At 38.8% G+C, this 26,390-nt stretch overlaps 1 protein-coding gene across 10 annotated transcripts; it reads right to left on the bottom strand.

Annotated features, from left to right (window-relative positions):
- LOC306804548 (arylsulfatase D-like) lies at window positions 1-26,384 on the bottom strand. 10 transcript variants are annotated; one of them, XM_079311295.1, is made up of 12 exons: window positions 24,676-26,384; window positions 22,811-24,289; window positions 22,031-22,078; window positions 12,872-13,012; window positions 11,980-12,101; window positions 10,929-11,051; window positions 9,651-10,074; window positions 8,648-8,784; window positions 6,445-6,579; window positions 4,865-5,027; window positions 3,956-4,077; window positions 1-616 (listed from the first exon to the last, which is right to left on the bottom strand). In XM_079311295.1, the coding sequence occupies exons 2-12, from the start codon at window positions 22,813-22,815 to the stop codon at window positions 258-260; spliced, it is 1,779 nt and encodes a 592-aa protein (XP_079167421.1). In that variant the 5' UTR covers window positions 22,816-24,289; window positions 24,676-26,384; the 3' UTR covers window positions 1-257. The 10 variants fall into 10 exon arrangements, with proteins under 10 accessions (XP_079167421.1, XP_079167419.1, XP_079167415.1 ...); XM_079311293.1 differs by lacking the exons at window positions 22,031-22,078; window positions 24,676-26,384 and adding an exon at window positions 13,869-13,938 and having other exon boundaries at window positions 22,811-24,663; XM_079311289.1 differs by lacking the exons at window positions 22,811-24,289; window positions 24,676-26,384 and adding an exon at window positions 13,869-13,938.
- Window positions 26,385-26,390: the final 6 nt, after the last annotated feature.

The following is a 26,390-nucleotide window of genomic DNA, read 5'->3' on the forward strand; positions in this document are numbered from 1 at the left end:
ATTCATTTGTTTGGTATTTAATCATGCATTATTCACTTGAGGGATAGATTATACAAATGACCTCTGTTTTTTTTTTTTACCACAGACATACTTAATTTCTGTGGGTCAGAGAAAAGGTTGAACAAAAACAATAACTAATGTCCCTTTTAGTTATCCCAGTAGAATTTAATCTTCAATCTCTTTATGACTGCAGTTATGTGAATGTGAAAAACTATTAATTTCTTTAAAGCTAACTGTACTTTGCCTTTGGTATTAGACTATGCTTTGTTATTTTCTTCATGACACCAACAGAATGGGAATGTCCCACAGCATGGCTGCAGCCATGGCTTCCATATATTACTGTAAGGAGACAGCTGCTGAGGGACTGGAGTCAGAGTCCTGTGATGCTCTTCCACAGCTCTTCTTATTCTCCTCATTACAGTGTCAAACAAGGGCTCAGTGTCAGCTGAGAGAGGATTTGCCTCAGATGGATCTTGTGAGAGGTTGAACAGCAGTGGAGGGTTGTGATGGGTTACACCATCCCCAAAACATGGACAGATTCCTCTTCTGAAACAGGCCCCAGAGGCTTCTGGCTGAAATACTGGAGTAGCATAATGAGCTTTCCATACAGTGCCACCTGCCACAGAAAAAGCACATTTGAACAGCTTAATGTCATTAGGAGCTGGGGGATGGTCCCTGAGAGGCTGGTCCATATTTAAGCTCTCAAGGGGAAACTTATGCCATGGTTGTTGCATGCAGGGAAAAGGTGTTGTGCAGGCTGGCAGGGATTCAAATGGTTTTTGTGGCTCATGGGTACACCTCAGCTCTGTGCATGTGCAGTATATGGATGCTTAGTTCAGTATTTTCAGTACAGATAGAGTCTGCCACATTCTTGTTCCCCTCTAAAACTTTTCATGCTTCTTGGAGGGAGGTGGGGGAATGGACAATGTAGTCCCCAGTTTCTGTGTGTATGTATTTACAGGTGGCTCTTCCTCTGGCTCTGTACATTTGAGTGAAGAAGGACATTTAGGCAGAAACTGACTACAGCTTATTCCTCTGCTCATATTCCAGCACACTTCCAAAAAGGGTGGTAATTGCAGGCCTTTAAAACAGTAAAATCTGGAGTCTAGTTTTAAGTTAACATGAAAAAGGCAAATAGTTCACAGCTTTAGAGCTTGTACTTCATCAAGCCCTTGTATTGACCATGGGATAAGCACAGGTTTATAACTTGTGGTGGAAAAGTGGTAAGTTACCAGGACTACAGCTGATTGCAGTTCATCAGGATATTTTACTTCTCCCTTCCCCCTCCTTTTTCTCCTATTCCTCACCCCACATTTAGAAAGCACTGCAATGAACTCAGAGGTGAGGATGTCCCCAGCAAGAAGACAGCAATTAGACTCTATGTTTGAAAAAAGAGGCAAGAAGAAAGGGCACATTCACCACTTGGAGTCACTTTTGTGCTGACAACTTTGAGCTGACAACTGCATTGTCCCTACATGGAATTTTCTTTATGGTTCAATGGAGCCAGCTGAACTTTTCTCCCTTTCTTCTCTTGTGTCCAGAGTTGTTTATGTCTGGAGCCTGCAGCTTTTTTCTTCAGTCTCTTGCTTACCACTACACTTGAACAATATTTTGTGAATAAATAAAATTTTAAAACTTCTTAAAAGGCGAAAGGGAACAAATACCAGATATTGAGGTTTAGGCAGTATCTCAGATTAAAAGATCCAGTTGCTAGCTAGCTGGCTGGCTCTGTATCTCTTTATTTTTACCACACAGTTTCTACATCCTGCTTCTGCACTTTTATGGAGGGATGCTGTCTCAATGGTTCTGAAATGTTTTGGTGTAAGAAAATGAAGATAAATGTTAGATATCTCCATTTCTGAAAGTGTGAAAGAAAGGATGAAGAATGCTTTCTGAAAGAAAAAGGGTTAGAGCATGGTGGTGATATTGCCAAGATTGTGGGTTTAATCCCTGGATGGGTCATTTCCTTAAGAGTTGAACTTAATGATCCTTATGGGCCTTTTCCACCTTTCCAGAATTTCATGGATCTGGAAATAAGATGAAATCTTTAAACTTTCTGACAGCTTACTAGGGCAGAGAGATACTCCTTAGGTCTGTTTGTCTCTTTGCTTTGTTGCTTGCTGGATGTGCTCTGCATCCTCAAGCGTATCCCTGTCCTGTTAGTAAAGGAATGTTTGTCTTGTGACAGAAGTGCAAGCATCCTCTGTGATATCAAGGTGCCCAGAGCATGGGATTTGCTTCTTATGTCTGTTGGTCAGGCAGCATAGATATCTGATACACGGAGTTAAACAAGCACTCCCTGGGACATGCATTTTTTCTGAGTATCTAGCTCTAGTTGGAGTGCTGTTGTGATATTGCTAAAATAACCATTTATTGCTTGAGATGGACAGATGGACTTACCTAGATGTACCTAGGAACTTGTGATCTGTGTTCAGAAAAACTGAACTAAATAGTCATTCTTCCATGAATAATTGAGCTGAATTCTTTATAATTTATACACTGTATGGCAATCTGGAGTAGGGAGTGTAGAGTGTCTGTGGAGAATTGTTCTAATTCTGCTAAATTGTAACATTCACTTTTCACAGCAGCAAATGATTCCTGGAGTTGCAGGGTGGGAGACAGAAAAGTCCTTGTTAGTTCACTTTGAAGGATATAGTGAGGCTGATTTTCTGATTTTAATTAACCTGTGTTGGTGAGCTAACTACAGTTGGGTTACAGAAGGATAAAAGAAAAAATAAGAAATCAGTGCTGATAAAAGCAGTGGGGGTTTCACTCATCTCCAAGAGGCAAATAGGGATATACAATTTGCTGCAGAAGTAGCTCTGACAGAATCTGAAGGGTGCCTGTGCATGTTGGGGCAGTGTGTTAATTTAATATATCCAAAGGAAAGGAAACCTGCTGCTTCAATCCAAACATGTCTCAAACCCATCTCGTAACAATCAATCAGTTTAACGAGCACAAATAAATGGACTGTCACTAATAAGACTTATGGTGGAGAGGTAGAGGAAATGACTGTAACATATAAACAAAGGATTCTCTGGCTTCAGTGAAGGCTTTAAAGGATAGGTCTTGCCTGGTGACATCAAGACACAATGACTTCATATCCAGGCTGATCAAGAGACAGATGCTAACAGATAATAAACATGTAATGTGAGGGTGACATACTAGTCAATGAGCTAAAACAGACTCTGTTGGCCAGCCCAATTAGAAGAAAATGCAGTTAGAGCAAAGAATTGAAATTTTTGGCCTGGCTGAAAGCTGAGCCACATATTTGATTTATCTTTTATATGCAGAACATGCCATTGTTTCCAGGCCACTTGCCATTAACAGTTCAGTGGGAAAAAATGTAGAAAGGCATGCATAAGAAACCTAGATGTGCATATGGCTTTCACATGGAACAAGAAATGCCACAAAATCCACTTGACATCTGAATGTTGTAGGCCTTACATAAGTAGACCTTATGTAGCTTAGAAGAACAAGCAATGTAATTTAGGTAAGGAGAACATCAAGAGAACCTGAAAAGCTATTCTTCAAATGCCTCATTTGATTGGAGTATGAATTTAGCCTCTCACTAAGAAGTGTGGTGTGACTCTTCCAGCAGGAATATCATCCAGGAATTGGGGCAGTCAGATATCCCTTTCTCTGCCCAGGAACTTTCTGTGTTCCCAAAAAATGGTGTGCATTACAGAGAAACAAAGAGAGATCTCCAAGAACAGTGAGACATCTTGAAGCTCCACTTCCCAGCAAGCAAACTCCTTCATCTCAGGCGAGGCAGGACAACTAACAATGAGGCCATGAAGAAGAACTGAGAGTTTGAGACAATGTATTCCATACACATATATGTGTATGTACTTGTATATATAAATATATATATTTTTTTTTTCATTACATTCTATTGGAAGCTGGAGGGTATTACATCCTTTCTGACCCACAGGAAGGGGATGTTTATACTCACTGTCCTTCTGGTGCCAGCGCACTGCATGCAGAAACACCCCGCAGTAGTGGAACAGGAACTCATGCCTGGAGTGCTGCTCTGTCCCCTGCAGCAGGGGCAGCAAGGTGTGCCCATCCATGACCCTGATGGGGAGCACCAGAGTCACCAAACAGCTTAACCATTTTAAATCTGCAGCTGAAGCATAAGCAGTACTCACTCCATGTGTGCAGCATTAAGATTTCAAGTGTCATCACTAAACCAAGGTACTGTTTAGCTAATGAGCCCTGAGATTTTAATTGGGTGAATGTGTGGAGACAAGTAATTAGCAGTTACTAGAAGTTATTGAATTTACAGCTAGTTCACACATCCTGCCTGGGGATATCAGGCACCATTACTGTAATTTTCCTGGAAGTGATAACAACAATGAAGACATTGTTCACAGGTTTTAATTTTGCCACCTGAAATGGAAATTGCTGGCAGCTCTGTGAGCTCCAGGCTTTGTAAAAATAACTAAAAAATAAAGAAGCCACTTACTGAATTTGCCTAGCAATTCAGTTACAGTCTGAACTGTGACTGGGTTTAGTTGCAATCTAGCAGTACTTCTATGCTTTTTGGTGAAATGGCTTAGCCATCCACACTTTCTCATGTCCTTTAGAGAAATCTTTTTCAGTTATCCTAGTGTCCAAAATCAACCAAGTTTCTTTTCAGTAATAGGAGAACTGAGTTAGCTAAATGATAAAACAAAAGTTTTCTTCTTTGCCTTTTTCACATAAGCAGACAAGATGGGCAAAGCTGTGCAGAAAGAAAGCAGAGAATTACCTGATTTAGAAACAAAGAGAATTTAATGTGTGACATCATGTGGGTGCATGACACAGTCAGCTTCTTTCTAAATAAAGAGAAGCAATATGGTTTAAGAAGCCACCTCTGTACCTGTCCTGAGGCACTGTCCCTCCAGCCAGTTGAACTACTGTAGGATAAATGTCCATAAGGCTTGTAGGTTCATCAATAACTGTCCCTGCAGGCAGCACTCCTGGCCATCTAATTATACCTGGAACACGGATTCCTCCTTCCCATCCTCCCATTCCTTTTCCACCTGTTATAGAAGGGGTAGAAGTGTCAAAAAGAGAAAACAATAGAAGATACCAGATATTTATTGCACTTCTATATGAAAATGCTTTAAAACTTTTATAATATTTCATGCATCTCCAATTAAAACCTAGTAAATCCTGGAAAACAGTAGACTGTCATTCAGTAGTGGTTCTTATTATTTGTATGTGTGTCTTATTTATCTGCTTGTTTTCAATATGTTCCCAATAGCAAGAGTGAGTTTTACAGATATTTATTAATTAAACTGTATTTTTTTAATCTTGCTAGTTTGTCTCACTGGGATATCCCCTGCTCCGCTGTATGTGGACATAAATAGGTATGTCTACTATTGATACATAAATTGATATTGTATTTCCTCTTGTCTTCTTTCTAAGCAGGCACGATTTCATCATTGTCCTCTCATCCTGAACTTCCTAATCACATTTCTCTTTCCTCTCTGGACTCTCCTGTTACTAATACACTTACATTCAGCTAGTGGAAGTGAGTTCCTTAGATCAGATTCTAAGCCATTCAAGTCAGCCTCTGGGCCTTTTTGCATCTATTACTGACATGGAATCTTCATATCAAGAACTAAAGGCTAATTTAGGACTTGTGTGGGTGGATCCCAGCTGTATCAACCACGGCTTGTGCGGCTCATCAAGTAATTTAGTACTAGACAATGTGCATTGTGATGCTGAGCAAGGTCAATGAGCACATGGCTCTTCTTCTGTAGGGAAATGTGATGGATGCAGCCTTCAGATTTCATTATACAGAAGTGCCAAGCTGCCCAAGATGTCACAGTGGCATTTCAAGGTTTAGTAATTTGGAGAAAGCACATACAAGAGATACCACAGATCTTCATTTCCACAGAGCTTTTGTCACTGTGCTGCAAGCCAGTCATATAGAGTCCAGAAGAAGCTTTTATAGGATGGGTGAGAAACTGGAGAACTATAGTAAGAAAAGTAGACATCATTACATCTGCCAGTGTTGGCACCGATAATCAGTAGAGAGGAACCTTTTGAAATTCAACAAAGGCAAATGCAGGGTCCTGTGTTTTGGGAAGAATAACCCCATGCCCCATTACAGGCTGGGGCTCACCTGCTGGAAAGCAGCTCCAGAGAAGGATCTGGGTGTCCTGGTGAACAATGAGCTCTCCATGAGCCAGCAGTGCCCTTGGGGCCAAGAAGGCCAAGGGAATCCTGGTGTGCATTGGGAATAACATTGCCAGCAGATTGAGGGAAGTGGTCTAGCCCTCTACTCAGCCACATACCTATGAATAGCTGATGCCCTTTGTTTCATCCCTACAATTCAAGATTATAATCCCATCATATAGTTCATTAAATATAGTCTGTTTGGATATATTTTTTCTATTGATCTTTTTTAAAGAGGAAGTCTTATGCATATACAAACTACTAAAATTTTACCTTTATATATTCCATTCCATCCACCCAACTGAGAATTTCCCCTGTGAGCCTCTAAGAATCCTCCATGATCAGATGCAAAATAAATGAATGTGGTATTCTTCAAATCCTCTTTGTCAATAGCATCCAGAAGCCTGCCTATAAACAAAGCAAAACATCATAATTACATCAGCAGTTGCAGTGAGTTTTTTAGGTCTTCACATTCAGTAAGACTGATTCTTTCATTTGCCTGAATGAGCTCTGTTATGATCTACCACATTCAATACGAAGAGACCTTGAGAAATTAGAGAGATGGGCAATCACCAGCCATGTGAAGTTTAACAAGGGAAAGTGCTGGACTCTGCACCTGAGAGAAGGCAATCCTTGTTGTGTGTACACCCTGGGGAAGAAGATGCTGGAAAGCAACACTGCAGAAAGGGATTTGGGGTCCTGGTTGATGGCAAAAAGAATGTGAGTCACCAGTGTGCCCTGCCTGCCCTAGAGGGCCAACCCTGTCCTGGGGACATCAGGGACAGCATCACCAGCCAGGCAAGGGAGGGGATTGTCCTGCTCTGAGCTGGGGCAGCCTCATCTTGAGTGCTGGGGCAGTTTTGGGTGCCACAATCTCAGAAAGGTATAAAGGCATTAGAGAGGGTCCAAGGGAGAGCCATGAGGATGATGAGGTGCCTTGAGGAGAAGCCTCAAGGCTGAGGTCACTTGATGTGTTCAGCCTGGAGAGGAGCAGACTGAGAGGAGACCTCATTGCAGTTTTCAACTGATAATATAAGGGCTGACACTGATCTCTTCCCTCTGAGGACTAGTGCCAGAATCTGAGGAAATGACATGAAGCTGTGCCAGGGAGCTTCAGGTAATATATCAGGAAAAATTTTTCCACCCAGTGGGGTGGTTGGGCACTGGAATAAGCTCCACAGCAAAACAGGCACAGGACCAGCCTAACAAAGTTCAAGGAACATTTGGACAATGCTCTCAGGCACACACTGTCATTCCTGGGCTGACTTTGATGATCCTGTTTGGTCCCTTCCAAATCAGAATATTCCATGATTCTATGAAACGGTAAGCACCCAAGAAAAAGCTGATGAATGTTTATAACATTTGTTCCTGGTGTCCATAAAAACAGGAAAATAAGAAATAAAATCAATTGGAAAATAAATGAGTGATACTTTTATTCATGCCACTCAGAATAGTCTGTCAGCTTTGTTCTGTAGATTCTGCATCAAGAATTGTCTTCACTATGATTCTGGAGAGTTTTGTCCTCACTAGCTGCTATCCTGTTTCAATTACACTTTCTTTATATATATATCTTGACTTCTGCTATCCAGCTCTGCTTACAGAGCCTGTGTTTGAAGGTGGCTGGTGCCAAAAGGGGAAAGAGGAGCATGGCTGAGTCTCCTGGTTCAGCTGGATCTTTCAGGAGTTTTCAGCCTGTCCACTGAAAGCAGTCAGGTTTCTCTCAAATTACAATCTTATAGACATGGTTTTGGGGGAAAAAGGGTTCAGGGATTAAATTGTGGCCTTGACAGGAGGCAATTAGTTTATTAATAGAGTCTTCATTTTTGACAAAATACAAACAGTAGCTGTCTCTCTCTCTGTCCCTCTCATTGAAAAGGAAAAACTAAGTAAAGGTTAGGTATTTAAACCAAGTTAAACCACTCTGAAATTTAACCCCATTGGTATTCAAGAGCCTAGATTCTGACCTGAGTGTTCACTGACTTCACACAATTTATTAAGAGAAACTCCATAACTTTCTACCTTGGATTTCTAGCTAAGAGAGGGTTCTGATAATTTTTTTCTTTTTTTTTTTTTCTTTTTCTTTTTTTTTTGAGCAAGTATACAAAACAATTATCATATAACATAATATTCAAAAGCATCTTCTAAGACCAGAGCTGGAGAAATATCATACATTTGATTACCAACATGACCAGGGACACATTTGGTTATTTGACTGCATTTAACACTTCAGCATAGAAGCATGTAATTTAAAAATAGATGAAGAACAAATAATTGCAAGGAAAGTTTAAGCTTTCATCTAAAGAAAATAAAAAATAGGTATTGTGTGGTTATGGTATGACAATCTCAGAAACCAGCTGTGTAACCAAGGTGAGTTCACTGATTTTTACACATGCTGAAAGGGAGCTTGGTGATCAGCCCTTTAATGTTTTTTCCATGTGCAAGTGAATGAAGAATTTTCTTTCAGACCCACACTTACCCACCATCCAGTCCATCTCCTCTACATTATCTCCATACAGGCCATGCCTGCTTCTACCCTGAAACTTCTCTGTGGTGATGAGAGGGGTGTGAACATGTAAAAGGGAAACAAAGAGAAGAAATGGTCTATGCTTGTTTCTGAAATAAAAGAAAACAATAGTCATTTCTCTTCAAACTGTCACTCAACCCAAAATATAACAGGGGTATTGCAGTTACTCTCTCAATATATAATATATTGTTGTGATATAAAAAAAAATTATTTTGTCATCTTTTTGGCTTTGAGGTTTTGGGAGACAGAAGAGATTAAAACATACCCCTCAAAGATGTTTTTTCTACATTAAGACCAAAACAGACAGAAATGGGTTCTTTTTTTTTTCCATTTTCAGATTAGACATGTGCCAAACATTAAATAAGCAATTAGAAGAGGTCATAGACAAGAGATTGACACATTCCTGCAAGCAAGGAGAACAGGACTCACTTGCCTAAACTTAAACATGGATGTGCATCTTTGAACATATGAGGTGTCCTCATGGAAAAGGCAGATGTGACACCCACAGTGAAACCATATGGCCTCAACATCAAGACAGATAGGATATCCTAAGAGCCTGAGATTACCTATGCTCCAAGTGTATGAGAAGGAATTTATATTATCTCAAATTTACTTAAAAAAACCCCTAAGTCCTGACAGAAATATTGATATGCCCAGATTTAACACACAAATACTTTTAAAGACTTAAGAGTTTTTTTCAATTACAATTGAGGTTACTGATAATAAATGAAGGACACATTTGGGGAAAAAAAAAACTAAATAAACCCCACAAACTAAACAAAACTCATTATCACTCTCCTGTTTGTAAAACATTAACTTCATATGACACTTTCTATGACAGTCCATTCACAACCCTAAGATCATTTTTCTGTTTCTACTGGCAGAAGGGACAGTATTTGGCCAGAACCTTTTTGTATCACTTGTTCCACACAAGTTACTCCTCTCTGCTGATTACCTCTCAATGAATGTAATTGCCTCCTTCAGCATGTTAGAAGTAGTTTTTTGTAGGTCCATTGGTTGCTCAGTGATGTCATGGTTTCTCATCAGGATACAGTTCCAGTACTTGGTGAAACCATAGCTGGAGAACCAGGAGATGAAATGAAGGAGACCACAGATGGCCAGACAGATGATTATTTTCCATTTTACTGGGAATAAATTGGCAAGCTTTCCAATCACAAGAGTGAATACTGCAAAGATGATCATCTGAGTGTAAAACCAATATGTATCTTGCAAAGACTTGGCCAACTCAGGGTCATCTGTGCCTTGACACTCATTCACAAGGGTAAAAGGCATGCCATAAAAATAATGAAAACCATGATTTAATGGATGGTGGCAGTGATCATGGCGAGTTTTGCAGTTCACACCCATATGCCACTTCCCTGGAAATAAAAAACAATATGAATCCAGTATTAGAGTGTGCCTTCATGTATGCCTAGTTAAGTTGCAGCCATGGGAGGAGTTGGTGTGCAATGGGGACAGACCCAGGGAGCAGTAGTGCACCACCCCTTCAGACACTGAATCCTCATTGAGGAGGGCCCCTCTCAGCCACCTCTCCTCAAGGCTGAACAGGCTCAGCTCCCTCTGCCTTTCCTCATAGGAGAGATGCTTCAGTCCCCCAATTATCTTCATTATTAATGAGTAAGCTAATACTGGGCTCAGTGCTGACCCTTGGGGACACCATTGGTGACAACTAGACCCTGTGCCACTGACTACAACCCTCTGGGATGAGCTGTTCACTTCCCTGCCCATGCATCCAGTACACACTTCCTTTTTGCCTATAAGGATGTTATGAGAGACAGTTTTAAAAACCTTGCTGAAATCAGTATCATTAACACCACTGTGCTGAAATTGATATAATCAAGACCACTGTGGTTGGTGTCTTGTGCCAATTGGCAGATGACATTTTTCTGCTCTAATACAACAGTGAGTATCTATGTTAGTTCCTCCTAAAGCAATCTGCACTGGGCAAACAAATTTCTTTTCTTTGAATTTACACCCATTTTCAGCGTGTATCTATGTATTACATACACCTAATTTTGGATTTATCAGCTACACTGCCCTCACATTGGATTTGTGGATAGTGCTATAAAAACCCTGCTGATTTTGAAAGTCATGCATACGAGAAAATCTAGTTTAACTGATCCTGGACATTTTGACAAAAAAATGAATTTACAGAAGTAACCTAATTAGAATAGCAAACAATGAAAAGGCAACAACTTTCTTTGTCTCATACCTACAAGTGCTGTAGAATAACCTTGCTGGGAGAGTATTCTGGCAAAAGTAGTTTCATTTGGTGGGAGCCCCCCTGAACCACCATTCCAGAAGAGAACCTGCCGTTGAGTGCTGGATGCCATGCCTAGAGAGGAATAATAGTCTTTAAAACAAAACAAACCAGATTTCAGATATCCAGTCTTCTCAGCTTGTGCCTTCGAAAGGGACTCAGTTGCCTTTGCCTAATGCCTTTTTATAAGCCATTTCCTACGTCTTAAGATATTCTGCTTGATCTCCAAAATTATGTATTTTCCAAGTTCCATGTCATCATATGCTAGTTCAATGCAGATGCCTCAGCTATGCTGGGGTGTTTACAAATGGCAGGAAGATACATTTAGATATTAGGCAACTTCTTACAGTCAAAGTTCTATCAAAATATGATATAAAGAAAAAAAAAAGAAAACAAAAGAAGAAGCAAATAAGCTTTATGTAGAACAAAAGGCTTACAGGGTTAGGGGAGCACACTTCTGAAACATACAGTTCATGATTAATTACATTTCTCCTTAAGCGAGGCAGAACAACATCAGAAGCTACAATGATCATTACTGCTGTGTGCAGTGGCTGAAGTCTTCTGTCATAAATTTACATGGCTGAAGTAAATCTGTTTTAAGACACAATTGCTGAGAACTATTTATTTATTTGTGTCAGACACATTTCACTGTGAAAACTTTTCTCAGAATATTAAAAATATGACATTTAATATAATCCTAGTGCCACTGAACCTACAACATCACACTATTTTCTAATTTCTTTTTCTACCTCTGGATGCTTTGTACTGTTTGGATTTTTGTCCATTTCTGTGTTGTCATTTAGGCACACATAATGTGTTTTTTTATGGGGATTTTCCCATAGAAATAAATCATTAGTCATCTCTAATGTTATGTCCATTTCACTGAGAAATGGACACTTCAAATCCCAAGATTAGCTGTTCTTTAATATGGTTTATTTAAGGGGATTTTTAATATCAACACTGACTAGACTAACTGCAGCAAACCATTGGAGAGAGGCCCAACCTGATCTGATGGGGTATCTGCCAGTCAGGAAAGCAGCTCTGCTTGGAGTACAGACAGCTGCTGCAGCAATGTGCTGAGTAAGTCTCACTCCATCCTTTGCCAGGCCATCAATGTTAGGGGTCCTAAAGAGAAAAATCCCATCTCTGATAAAAACATATTACACAGAAATTCATGGCACACTGCTCCTTCTAGTTTTGTTGAGCATGTCACCATCAAATTTACAAAAATCTGTTTACCTACAACTCAGCTAGAAAAGTGCTGTGCTTTATATGTATTTTTGAGATATCTTGTCTCTTTAGAAATTACTTTTCCAGGGGTATATGTTTTTACTAATAACTAAAAAAATGAAGGGGAAAAGACAAGGTATCTCAGGCATGTCCACACCAAAGTTCCCTGCAGCATAGGGAACAAGAGTCTGCTCACAACACAACATCCAAGACAATAACAGGCTAGAACAAAGACACATAATTCACTCAATCTATCTATATACAGATTGATAACTGCACAAGGGATAAATATATTGCATAGACTGACTGATCTGTCATTTCATAATAAGTCTACTGGAGTTGTTAATTGATATTAAATTCTAATTTAATTTCTTTACATTTCAACTCTGGAATTATTGAAATTTATGTATTGTACTCATGCCTGGCAAGTACAGTGGACTTCTAAGTTCTAAGTACCAGTTCTAAGTACCAGAAAATTTCTCAAGCATGTCTGTGTAATTATGACTTCAGTAGGAATTACTGTAGAACATGCATTTTGTACCTAGTTTGAGAAGAAGTTTATCTAAATAAACTAATAAATTAATAATGAATTTTAATGCTGAGTATCACTGGTTGGTTTTTTTTTTTAAATTAAATTCACCAGGAAGGGATAATTTATTTCATACCTTATTGTATCATTGCCATAGCAACCCACATCTCCAATACCAAGATCATCAGCCAGTATCAGTAAAAAGTTAGGTTTTGAAGGATTTGATACACAGCGTTTTGGAAACAGGCATAAAATTAGCCAAATGTTCAGGTAGCTCCTAAAAGCAAAAGTAAAGAGGTAACATTACAAAACAACAATTATAAGTTTTACAATAGACTTTAAACTGCTATTAAAATTTTATGGGGACTCAGTATAGGTGCAAACAGGAACCAAAGAGCGCCAGCAGATGGAGCTCCTGAATATGTACAGAAGTCTTTGAGTTTTATAACATTAGTATCATTTTCTGGGGTCATTGTGGTTGTTATTATTATTATTATTATTATTTCACACAGGAATTTTGTGTCTGCATTTCTTTATTGACATTTGCACCGATCTCTGCAGATGTTCCCAGTAGAATAAGTGATTAGATAATTACAAGTGTCCTGAGGCACCCCCTCTATGGAGATGTAGGATGCTCCTGTTAAGGCTCCTGGAATGAGTGGGAAAGGAGCATAAAATTAATTGGTGTGGAGTCATGCTGGTCGTTATGGCAAAGGCTTGATTGTGGCATCTACTGCAGCCCCTGTGACACACAGTGTCTGGAAAGTGCTCCTTAAGCCATGGGACCATCTGCAAAATCAAGGTGCAGCAACAGGCTGAAACTTGGTTCTCTTCCTAGGAGACTCTAAGAATATCTCTGTACTTTTTAGTTGCTCAAAGTATTTGCAATTGGAATGCTCACTTGAAGTAAAATACATGTGCTAGAACACATCTGACTGCTTCTTCATTAGTAGATACTACATTAGGTTTTGAAATAGCAATAGAACCAAACCTGTGTTAGCTACTATCAAACTATTAGATCCTCATTGAGTTGGGGTGATGGTAGCAGAGAAAATGTGAGATTATCTGCTTACATTTTCTTAAACACAACACCTAAAATCCTGGAAAGAGCCTCAGTGAATGCCTTTTCTTACCATTGATTTTCCCGGTAAACTTCACAGTTTTCCATTTTGTGAAACAGGTACATAGTTGGCCACATAAATTCTAATGAGAAAGGAAAAGAAAGAAATCTGAACCCAGAAGTTCTGGTGATTCTGCAGTTTTGCAAGGTCTGGTCTTTTTCCAGCTGCTGCTAATTACAGGGGGGCTTGTGAGAATGTGGAAAGAAGGCAAAATGTTAATGGATTTTAAAAAGTGTTAGAGGTGCCTATTACTCAATACATTCACAGAACTCTTGGTGTTCACTGAAAGGAATGTTTTGACATTTTACAAATGAGCTAAAACTGTTATCTCACTTAAGTTCAGAACAACTTAAGAGAAAGAATCTAACCTTTTCTGGGAGCTTATAAACTACAAAAAATACGTCAAATAAAATCCATCCTGGAAACTAATATTGTCAGGGGGTTCAAGGAGCTGTATTGTTCTTTGGTTTAGATACCATCTAGTGAATTCAAGAAGGTGTTTCTATCTGAATTATTAATAAAAACTCCTAGCAACTAGAGGTTACTAGAAACATAAACACCTTTATGACTATTTCCTTAAAGGACTCCAAACTTTAATGCCATTTGTAAATTTAACAAGCCAGTTTTTCTAGCTGCTGACTCTATGAAGTCAACCTGGACTTTAAGAAGGAATCTTTTTGTTTTTCAAATATTTATTTTTTTCTGGTGAGGCAAATTTTATGAGTGGAAGTGATTTTCTCTGCTTGCTGAAATAGAGTCACTTTAGAAGAAGAAATGGCTTGGGAAACACACTTGTTTTCTTTGTGAATGACCTAAGTGGTCTACACATAATGGTGACTGGAATTGTGCAAACAGTCCAGCAAAAGTAAATGATAAACTGCCTCCAGTGGGGACAAATGTGCCAGTTTGTGGAGTACACTGAGCTAATTTAGAGATGACATTCATTCCATAACTGAGAAGAGAGAAAAAAAATTGAAATATCTCATCCGTGCAATATCCCTACTTTTCCACACTTCTTTAGATTTCAAAACAGCACAAGAACAAAGATGATGTTGGTTGTACCAAGGAACAGATTGAAAGTAACGAGAACATTTACTTTCTATAACAACTCAAGACACATTTGTAAACACAGAGTCACTTCTAAACACAGAGAACTGAAAAGTTCTATCTTGACTAATGAAAGACTTGGAGTTTTTTCTCCAAAAATGAAAATACAGCATTTTCTGAGGGCTTTTTATCTGCTTTTTTAGTACACAAGAGTTCACTTAGCTCCTTAGTCTGAGGAATATCAAACTGCCCAGAGCAGAGCTTAATCTTGCCTTATGCATTTCAGAGGATGAGCCACAAGAAAAAAAAACTGCAGATATTGTTTTCCCGATCAGATTATTCTGATCGGGAAAACAGTATTAAAAGAATCAGAATTTGGAGTCCATTGATGATTTTTCCAAGCAACATCTAGATTCTTGTTTGGTTGTGGCTGAGACAACAAGAGAAATAAAAATATCCAAAAAAACTCCAAACTCACCACCACCAAAACAAACGAACAAATCCCCAGCAAACAACAAAAGAGCTCCTCACACAAACAGCAAATCCCCCAAGAACAACAACAAAGCAACAAAAAAATACAGCAAAGTTGATCAGTGTTAGTTATGGGATTTTCTACCGTGTTGATGTTTCCCTTTGCTGTTGGTGAGATCCCAAAGGGCAGTATGAAAGTTCATCCTTCCTGCCCAGTGGGTGGGGCAGAAGTTAATGAGAAGGCAGCAAAGTCTCTCTGACTCAATGCAGTGGCTGTTTGAAGCAAGATGCAGGTGCCACTATCAAAAAAGCAGGCTGCATTAATATGAAGCAAAGGATTTGCTACTAGGATCTCCAATCTTTTTGGGATGGCAGTGTAGTCGTGTTTCACAGCCACAGCCTGGATGCAGTTCCCCCAAGGCCCCAGTGAGCTCTGGTCCCATAGGACAGAGCTGGGAAAATGATGAGGCAAGTGCTTGAAGCCATAAACCTGTGACAACAAAGAATGACTGATGGCTCTGGTCACCCCCTCCAAAGGCCTTATCTTCATAGTGCTCTAATAACAGGCAGAGCTCTGCCTTCCCAGCCACTGTTAGGCAGCATTACATTTAAAGAGCTTGCAGTACATAGTTAAACCAAAACTACTAAATTAAAATCTTCAGTCTACACCAAGTAGCTGAGGATCAGCCCTTGGGATCTGTAGTGGAGTGAAAGAACCAGACAGAACTGAACAGCTAAGAAACCCCTTGATTCCCGAGTGTCAAGCTGTGTCAAGAGATCAGCTTTCCAAGCTCATACAACAGCTCTGCTGTCTTCCACTTTCTCCCCACAGGTTCTTGCATCACAGCCAGCTGGTCATAGCAGGCACATCACTATTTACACAGAAACTTACGTAGAGTACCTCAGAAAAACTGTGAACTTGAACTGAAGCATATTGGTGGTATTAAAAAGATCTAAATATCTATGGGTGGGGCACTATCTGATTTACTTCAAGGCATTTTAGGAGCACTTCTCTTACTGAAGGACTACAAGAATGACCACACTTACTAAAAAAACCCACCACAATTTAAATATGCCTATTCACATTTCTCTGTGAGGGTTTAATTCTTTCCAAAAGCAGAGCTCTCACTGACAGCACTTGGATGTGATGAGCCCACTGCTGGGCCCTAGGGCTTGACCAGTTTCCTTAGCTGTTAAATGAAAAAAACCAACATAATTTATAAATCTAACAGCAGCTTCTATAATTCAGCAACCTCTTACAGAAATCTAAGAATATATCAGATAGTAGTTCTCTCTGTAAGCCAGTAAGCCACAATAAAATGATCATCAGGAGTAATAAAAAAGGCCAACCCCTTTTAACAACGTGGAAAACAAACCCTCTTGTCAGTTATTTTTGTTCCAAAATCCTTCTTGCTCCTGGATGTGCTGAGCAGTCCTGATTCTCTAAAAGGTGTGTGGGTGAAAGCCATCAGGAGCTCACTCCTGTTCTTGCTCTCTCTTCCCTGTCTCTCCAGCATGGACACACTGGGATCCCTGCCAGCAACAGCCAGTAAACTGGAACAGCTCTGCATGTTTTACATAAATTCCATGCAGAGTACAAAGTCCTTATTGTTGAAATACTAGCACAACATTGTGCCTACCTCCTCTATATTCCCTATCTGGTTAATTCTGAGAAAATTGCTATGAGGTCTGTCACTGCTCTATTTTATTGCTTTAGAAGAGATGCTATAAATAATAACAGGATATGCTACAAATGGTTTTGTTTGTCCCACACAGCTTTTCCAGCCTTCCAGATGAGGTGAAAGGACTAGCTTGTTCTCCATTTCTTCTGTCACTTACTTTTTCTGATTTCACTGCCTAGAAAGGTAGGCATACCTGTGCTGAAGATGTGTTTGTTTGTAGTGTTTACCACCCATCCCCTTCTTTCAGATCTTAACTCTGGTATAATACATTTTACAAATCAGAAGGTCTTGAGCAATTACTTAGGGGAGCCTTATTTATCTGGTACTCTGTGCTACTTGAATACAGCAATTGCTGAATTTAATGCTGTATTCTAGAGAAATCACTGGGAGTCAGTGAGATGGAAGGCTGAAGCAGCTAAAACTATCAGAGTCATATAATCCAGTTGCAGGGATAACCAGGGTTGGAGAGAGTTTTTTATTTTTTCACCTCTTTCCACTTATGACTCTAGTCAGTTATTTTGTAATAGTCAGTTATATTCAGTTATTTTTGTAGTAGTTGTTTTGTAATGTTGTCACATTAGGCTACTTTTATTCATATCAATTTGTCTGTAATACTCAATCTGTATGACTGCTTAACAGTTTGTGATGCTTGTGGTGCAAAGACTTGAAAAAACACAAGTATTGATTTTCACTGGCTTTTATCCAAATTATGACTAAACTTTCCTTTGACTATTTACATCTTTCTCACCATGTGCTCACTACTGAAGGTAGGTTCATGTAGCTGCTGGCATGAGTTAAAAATGCAAACTGAAACACACTGCACTGCTCCTGCCACCCCCCTCCAACCTCAAAAAAAAAAAAAAGTTAAAAGGCCCACACATTCACATTCATCTGATAGCAAAACTCTGCCTGGAAGCAAAGACCTCACATTCTGTTTCTCACCAATTTTGTTAGTGACTTCACACAGAGTTAACAACCATGATTACTTATTGTCTTCCACTGAATTAATTTTTTCTAACAAAAAAAGGAAAAGTAAATAAGTAACACCAAAGCAGAAGGGAGTTGATTTTTGTCTCTGCAGGTTCAGCCAAGCAATATTTCTTCCTCTTCAGCTAGCCAATTTTTTTGCTGCACCTGAGCACAGAAAGCTGCTGTTTACTCTCTGCTGTATACAGGCAAATTCTTAGCCAGCAAAAACTTTTTAAAGTTTTTTTTTTTTTTCCTAGCTTTTTACAAATGTCTGAATTCTAAAAGCAAACACTGGCATTCATTTAGCTCCTTCTCTCTTTGACAAGCTTTCTGAGTGACTGTAGTGAAGATAAATACTGAAATGACACATAAAAAATTTCATAAAATCACTTCTATCTTAGACCTCGGGAAGGAAAAAAATCTATTTGCCAGTCTTGTATCTCTTAAAAGTTGCAGGGCATTACAGTGGCACAATGAGTTCTTTCAGATCACTAATACATTCAGCTAAAGTTGCAGGGGGAAGGTCTCTAAAAGGACCTTGGAAATAAGAAGTCCCTGAAAGGCCCTTTGAGTCACTCAGGCATTCTTCTTTCCAAGATGGGGACAAGAAGAGTGCTCTCCAACCCTGCTTGTCTCATATAAAAAAAAAAAAAAAAGAAAAGAAAAAAAAAGCTCAAATTATGAAATCTGCTTTTACCTATGTCTTCAGCCCCATCTCAGCGCTTTATTTTCTCATGGTATTAAATGCTCTCTATTTGCTGATCCCTGTGGTGATCCTGCTTGTGGATTAAGACTGGGTCAAGGACAAATTCCATCTCAGGTAGCATACTGCTTACAGTTCCATATTGTAAGTTGTTAAGTAGCAGCATTGTGCACTATAAAATAACTATGCTTAGAGCTCCAACTGACTGTTTTTCCATATTATCAATCCATGGAGGAAGACTGCATGTATGTTTAGTTACTAAACATCAGTAAACTTTAAAATTGATAGTGAAAGAAAGAGTATAAAATATACATATGATACATACATATGTAAACTTTTTCAAATTCCCTAGAATGCTATTTCTGGAAATTATGATAGAGACATAGCCAAAAACTTCCACTCAATAAACAGATCTCATTGCTTAGAAACATGAAACCATTAAAAGAAAAACAATAATTTGGCAGCTAGTATTACTAAGTGATTGTTCAACATCTGCTTAATGAATCAGGTAAATACAAAACATCAGAAAAATACAGACAACTATTATGTAACTTTGTTTACAAGACTCAATATGGACTTAAATCATAACTGAGCTCACAGTGCCTTATTAACAATGATCTTGAGGACAGATAAGAAACCACTGGTGCAGGCAATCAGATGTAGAAAAAACCCTACTAAACTATAAAAATTGGTGCTTATGCTTTCTTTATAATTATGTTCTAAGTTGATATTGCTGTGCTCCATGCACATCTAGAGAATGACAGACAGCATTATCAATTACAGCATCCTCCTATTCAGGAAGTCTGTTCCTTCAAGATTTTACAGGGAAGCTGCTTCTGTGAGGGCTTGTACAAAGGAAGAGACAATTTTAGTTCTGTGGCACTCCCAGTCAGGGAAGGATTAAAAAAAAGGAGTGGGGGGAAATAATGACATAGTTTTTATTAGAGTTTAATTTCCTAAATGAGGGTATATAAAGGAACAACAAAAACTTAAAGCAAATGGAGCATAAGGAAAACTATTCGAGTCCAGGGTTCTTGGGAAAAAAAACAAAACCAAAAACAGGTGGGTCAATTCAAGCTACACAATTTTAATTTGTCCAAGTACAAACAAATGTATTCAGGAAAGAGACAGAAATTTGACAATCTGAAGAGAATGGCAGCAAATGGCTCTGCAATGTAGCAATGCAATCTTGAAAATAAATTAAGCTCATAGAAAGCAACAGATCAGGCACAGTGATCAGCGTGGTGTCAGAGGTAAAAGAGGCATTCAATCAATCCTCCTAACTTTTTACAAGGGAGACCTTATTGCTCTTTACAGCTACCTGAAAGGAGGTTGTAGCGAAGTGGGAGTCAAGTCTCTTTTCCCAAATAACAAGTGACAAAGGCAAATGACTGAAAGTTGTGCCAATGGAGGTTTAGACAGGATATTAGAAAAAATTTATTCAGAGAAAGAGTTCTAAAGCATTGAAACAGGCTGTCCAGGAAAAGTATTTTAAAGGTATAACCAGAAGTTATTAAGTCTGGTACCTCCACATAAGAGGTCATAGGACCCTAATAATCCAGCCTAAACATTTCTGCAAAATGAGACCAAACCTCACAGAGGCCCAAACAGCAGAAACTGTCAGCAAATTTTGTGTGGACACACTGGCATTAAACAACTTTGATAATCTGCAAACCTTATCCAAAATTTATTCTCTTTGGCAGCTGTTACTGCACATGACTGCTCTACCATTTCTTTCTTCAAATTTGTCAACCATAAATGAAGACTTAATCAACTTCCAATAAAATCAGAAATACCACAAAGTCTGCAACTGCCTCAACAGCCACTTGAAGAGATTTAGCTGAAAAAGTTTTGCTTAGTTTATTATGGGGTTGAAGTAGGTGGACCTAACTCAATATGGATTGGTAACAACTTTCTTTAGGCAGCACCCTTGTGTAGGCTCTGGTTTGAGCTTTTTTATTTTTTTCAGCTTTGCTTTACAGAAAGCAAGCTTCAAGCTGGAAAACTAGTCCATTCTTCCCCAGCTGTAGCTTAGCATTAGGTAGTTCCCCCATCCTCTATTTCACTTGTTGAATGTATTCTTGGATAAGAATTAATCATTCTTGATATGTTGAATTGAAGAGAAAAAGAAAGGATAAATTTACAGAGAATAAAAAAAAATACCAACCTCTACTTTAAATATATCTCCTTGTTGGCAAAATATTTATTGAAGCCAAGCATGTCCCATGTTTCATCATCATCCCCAAAAGCCTGGTAAAGCCACCACTCACTAAGAATCCACAAGAGTGAAAGAAACTTCTCATTCTTAAAAATGCTAAGGAAGATCCAAGTCCAACAGAAAAATTTGGAACAAATCCTCAATAATTAAGCTAAAGGCCTGTAATTACACACAGAAAAGAATTTGCCTTCTTGTTTTCTTTGTTTAACTTCAGATAGTGAAAGAAATAATTTGCACACTGCTGCAAAACCAGAGCAAAAACTCCAAATTATTTAACAAAATTATTTTTAAAAAGTTCAAAATTCTTTAATTAAAATATTACATATATAGAAATATTTACTGGTGATCTACAAAAGTCTCTCTCTGCTTAGCTGTTGGCTGAAAATAGACACTTGTTTTTCACCCTGTACAAAAGCATGCTTCAGAACAACTTCATCTCAGTAAACGGTATATTAAAATGTAATTAAATTGCTAATTTCACATTACATTATGGCTCTGAAGGAAGCACATTTGACAGATGTTATGCCACATACTGTTCTACCCTGTTCACTCCTTCCTTCCATAGCTTCTGGGTATACAGATGTTCAGAACAGGGGAGGCAACAAGTAGAGAAGGACAGAGAGAAGCAATTAAAAACTCCCAGCTGGTATAAGCAAAGCCAGTTTCTCAGTACTTGCAGCTGGTGAGCCAGAAACAGGTGCTGCTCACTAAACAAAATACAAGGGATGCCCTTGCAGATGTGCCAAAAGCAGGAGATTATCAGTTGCCTCTTTTTTCTCCCCTTTCCATTGTGCACTCTCAGGGAAGCAGCTTCAACTAGGGGGATACAGTTTTTGGAAAATATCAAGCCTTGCTGGCAGGTACCATGATTACATTACCACTCAGCTCTGTGCATTGTCAGTGAGTAATACTCTTGTGGCAAGTAACCCAAATTTTTAAATTTATTATGGGCACCCTGCCTTGAGAGCAACAGCAGAAAGGAATGGTCTGGTCCTAGGCTGTAAATTACCTTGAGCATCATCATGTTATGATTTGTATCTGGTCTAAACAATCTAATTGTGCTTTTTGACATCAACCTACTCACCTAGGAACACACAACTTTCCTTCCAGCCAGGACATGAACAGGGCACAACTGGAAAATCAAGACAGAAAGAGGGCAGAGGAATGAGATTAAAGGAGCATCAATAGGGGCATGGCTGCTAGAACAAGAATGAAGAACACAGGGAAGCAAGCTGGAGGTAAATCATGCTTTGTATCTATCCCTGTGAATAATAATAATAATAACCTCCAAAACCTGGAGTTTGGTTTGAAACACTCACAAAGGAAGGAAAGCACAACTTGTTAGTTATTTACTCTGCTGAGTCTCCCTATCACACACTGCTGCAACCCTAATCACACATTTATTTTACTACTTAGGAGCTGCTGCACCAGCTCCACCGGCAGGTGGAGGCTGAGAGCTTGGCAGAGCAGAATGACAGTGGGAGGAGGGAGGCTGGCACCCAAAAAAGAGGGGAAACTCTGTAGGGCAGAGTTCGCTGTTCCAGCCCAGCTTCACCAGCATTGTCCCATGGGAAGTGGGGGGAATCTGCCTGGGAATACATTGGCGTTGGCAGCCACTCCCACCCGAGCCCCAGGGTCCCAGCGCTGATGGCAAATTCCTCTCTTGCCAAAGATGGCTCAGCTCCATCGAAAGAAGGAAAAAAAGAAATTGTCTCCAAAAACATAGGCAAGGGTGGAGTCTTTGGGGGGAGGATATATATATATATATATATATATTTAACAGAACAAAACAACTCAACCAAAAAGAAAAAAAAAGAAACCCAAACAACCCAAAATTCAAACAACACCCCAGTCTTTTACTTACTCCATGCTCACCTACTGCAGGAGCTTTGTTGTCACTTCCTTCTTCACCTCAGGCTTTCTGTTCTTTGCTTCCAAGGAGGGTTTGTCAAAACCACAGCTCATATTAGAGTAATTGGCAGGTGTTGGTCTCATTTAAAAAGTAGGCAGAGGCTTTTGCTTCATTTACTGCCTGCTGCAGGGGAGGGTTTCCCTGTTTTCCCCTGGTAACGTGTGTTGAGTGAGGAAGAATTGTTCTAAAGCAGATGCTGGAAGTCCAGCTGCTGTAACTTGCAAGAGATAGAGGAGATAGAGCAGCAGCTGAGGGAAAGCTGGTGAATCTCAGGCAGTGAGATTGTCTGCTACAGCTCACTGTGGGGAGAACCACCCTGTGGATGGAAGTGCAAGAGCCCTGCCTAGTGCAGAATGAGCCAGCCAGCTCCCTTGGGATCAAAGAAAATCCATCATGGTATTGTCCAATCCATCTGTGCATTGGTGTGTGCAGTCCTGGCAGCCTGGCTAATTCCCTCTTATGTTATTGCAGTTCCTCTCTTTGTGAATTCTCTCCTCTTCCAGCACTAATGCACATGTGGTTGCACAGTCTGGCTTGCCATGCATCTTTCCAGTCCTGTGTGGGTACTGGACCCCTTTTTTTACTGGCTCTGTGTGATTATACTGGTTTAAGAACAGGGTACAAAGGTGTTATATTGTAATACACTGAATAAGGGCTTTATTCAAAGAAAGGCAGAAAACAGGAGAGGAATTCTTGGTGTAGACATATTCTTGCTCAAAGGCCAAAATAAATATTAATAAAAAACACTATGGCAAGAAAGAGAAAACAGAATTTACTAACTATACCTTGATAATTACAATGTTATCACAGCATTGTTGGTGGGTGTGGTGTACAGAAATCAAAGGGACCATTAGGGTCTTAAATATTATCAGCATGTAGCAGTAGTTACTGCAATATTTTCACTAAAATCTTCTGCCCAAAAAGGTAATTGGTAGCTGGGAAATGGGGCAAAGGAACGAGAGTGCAAGGAATGGGGTTTCAGCTCATGTTCAAGCTTCACTGTTGAGAGAAAGATGCTTGCATGCATTAGGGAGAATATATTAAAGGGAAGCTTCAGAAATATGAAGAGAAAGATTTTAATTTTTTTTCCCTTTTCTTTTGAGGGACTTGGAAAAACTAGGTAGAAATGGTAGAATTCAGGAGGCAGCAGAAAATTCCTGGATTACAAAGCAAGACGAAAGGAAAGGATCCACTCTGCAAAGACTTTATGAAGAAGGTAGGGGTTTGGGTTTGGCGCTTTTACCCCAAGGCAGATTTGATCACAGCATTTCCAACTTTCACATCTGTGAGATGCTTCCAAAGCATGAATTTGAATTTCACTCTGTCCAGCTCCTCCATCTTGTGTCTCTGGCCATCTGCCATCATCAGAAGGATAGTAAGGTGATATGATGCTTTTAAAGCATTATTTGTTATCAGCACCTTTAGTTTGGCCTCCAGAGAAAGACTGAAAAGGGGTGAAATAAAACAACTCCTCTATCTCCTGGTTGTCAACATTTTTTCTTGATTTCTCAACTTCTTTAATGTAGATTGAGCATCTATTTTAAAAAATACTTACAAATTTGTTTTATAAATAATTCCTTAATTGTAGCAATGACTAGCAAGAAATAAATTACCTGCTTAATGGTAAAAAGTCAGCTCTGTAATTAGCTCATGTTTGAATTTTGCAGGTATCCCAGTCTTCTGCTGAGACTAGTAAAATCCTTTATAACAAAAAACTATCAACAAACTGTGAAGGATGCTCAAGTGTGCAAGATCAAAACAATGAAGCCCCAGTGACGAACCAATGCAAACTAAAGTGAAATCCTGAAAAGTAGGACAAGAGTTTGTTCTTTATATATTACTAGTAATTTACAAGAATAACTTTTAATTGCTTTTTTTAGATAGGAAAAAAAATGATTATTTCTTAAATACATTGATGTTATGACACATAGTGGAAATTATGAGGCAACATTGTGTCCCTTCAGTTTCATGGTAATGACAGCTACTGTGTGAATTTTTAAAATTATAATCTTGATTTTGATGTTTCCAGGTACTGCCATTGATAAATGATATTTTGATTTGTCCCTGCAATGCTATTTAACAGCACAGGCAGTCTTGTTTGAGGTAGTGTTCAAATGTAGACAGCACTGATACCAACTTGCATGTCCAGGGACAAAATTATTAATCTGTGAAATCTGACAAATTATCAGAATATTCTATCATGGTGTCCAAAGAAGTTTAGCTTGAAATACTGAAAACTGATATCTTTTTGATGATTACATGCTGAACTCAAGCTGGAGCACTTGACCAATGTGTGTCGAGTAGAGTTCAAAACCAGCTTAAAATATTGCTCCTATTTTGCAAAAGCAAACAAATAAAAAACAATCATAAAATATCAAAACTTGGAGAATTATTTTTTCTTGTTCTTCACAGATCTCCTTTCAGTAAAACAGACAAATATTTTATGTCCAACTTTCAAATGAAAAGAGATAATTATGTTTTAAACAGCTTAATTTTCACGTTCAAATTTTTTCTTTCTACTATGTTTAAAAACATTTTCAGTATCCAAATTTAGATCTTAGTAGTTTTATAAGATGCTCTTGAAATCCTGTCTTGAACTCTATCCATGTCATCGTGGGCTGTGACCAGCATAAATCAATGAGATGAAAACTGATTATAGCAGAAAAATATAGCAGAAAAAGCCAGCCTTACCAAATTATTTGCACTGAAATAATAGCCCATGAAGCTTGTAGGAAAAAAAAAAAAATACCAGAAACGTGGGCAAGCATGTGTGTAAGCTGATTAGTATTTGCTAGTTAGCTGTTTCCAAGTATGTTATTTTCAAGGCAGCCTTTATCATTATCTGATGTCTCTCCAAGTATAATTCCCATTCTGCCCTGAATGGTTGTTGATCCCATGGCACTTTGGAGATCAGCAGGGGATGATCACTGTGCTTTCATGTGCTAACACCACTGTCCAGGACAAATCCTGGCTCAGATGTTTTCCAGTACCCTCTAGTCTTAATGGATGCCCTACAGTGCTATGAAGTGTTTCAGCACAAGAAAAACTGTTGGCTCATATTCACAGATATTATACCTGTACATTTCTAAATATGTAAAGGAGAGGATATAAAAATCTCACATACTAAACTGTCTTGAGAATGGAAGTGATATCTTGGAAAATGACTGAGAAAATTGAAAAATTCCAATCTGATTACAGTAATTTCAGTTTAAGCTTTGAATATGAAAAGACCTTTAAACCTCTCCAAGAAAGAACCAGTTAAATAGAATATATTCAAATGAGAAAAAAACCCCCAGACATTTCTAACAATGGAGGAAGTAGCAGCAATCAGAAAATGTGAAAGTGATGGATTTAGTGAATGTCTTGAATTTTTCACAGTAAGACTGAGCACCTTTCTCATCAGTACCACTGATGGAGCATCTGGTTAAATTGTAACAGTCTGTGAAATGCATGAAGTCACAGCATAAAATAAATTTTGCTTTTCAGCTGTAGGTCTTTGTTTACCTGCAGATTTCCTGGTGACTGAATTGTG

This window comes from Erithacus rubecula (genome assembly GCF_903797595.1).
Source record: "Erithacus rubecula genome assembly, chromosome: 1".
Lineage (NCBI taxonomy): Eukaryota > Metazoa > Chordata > Aves > Passeriformes > Muscicapidae > Erithacus > Erithacus rubecula.

Bases quoted from the DNA above. Each gene is read 5' to 3' on its own strand.
- LOC306804548 (XM_079311286.1), bottom strand. From the start codon at position 15,577: ATGAACTTTCATACTGCCCTTTGGGATCTCACCAACAGCAAAGGGAAA. The intron at 13,013-13,868 runs GTAAGAAAAGGC...TTTTGCTTTTAG, and splicing joins GTTTACCGGGAAAATCAATG to GAGCTACCTGAACATTTGGC. The intron at 4,078-4,864 runs GTACAGAGGTGG...GCTCCCCATCAG, and splicing joins GGGACAGTGCCTCAGGACAG to GGTCATGGATGGGCACACCT.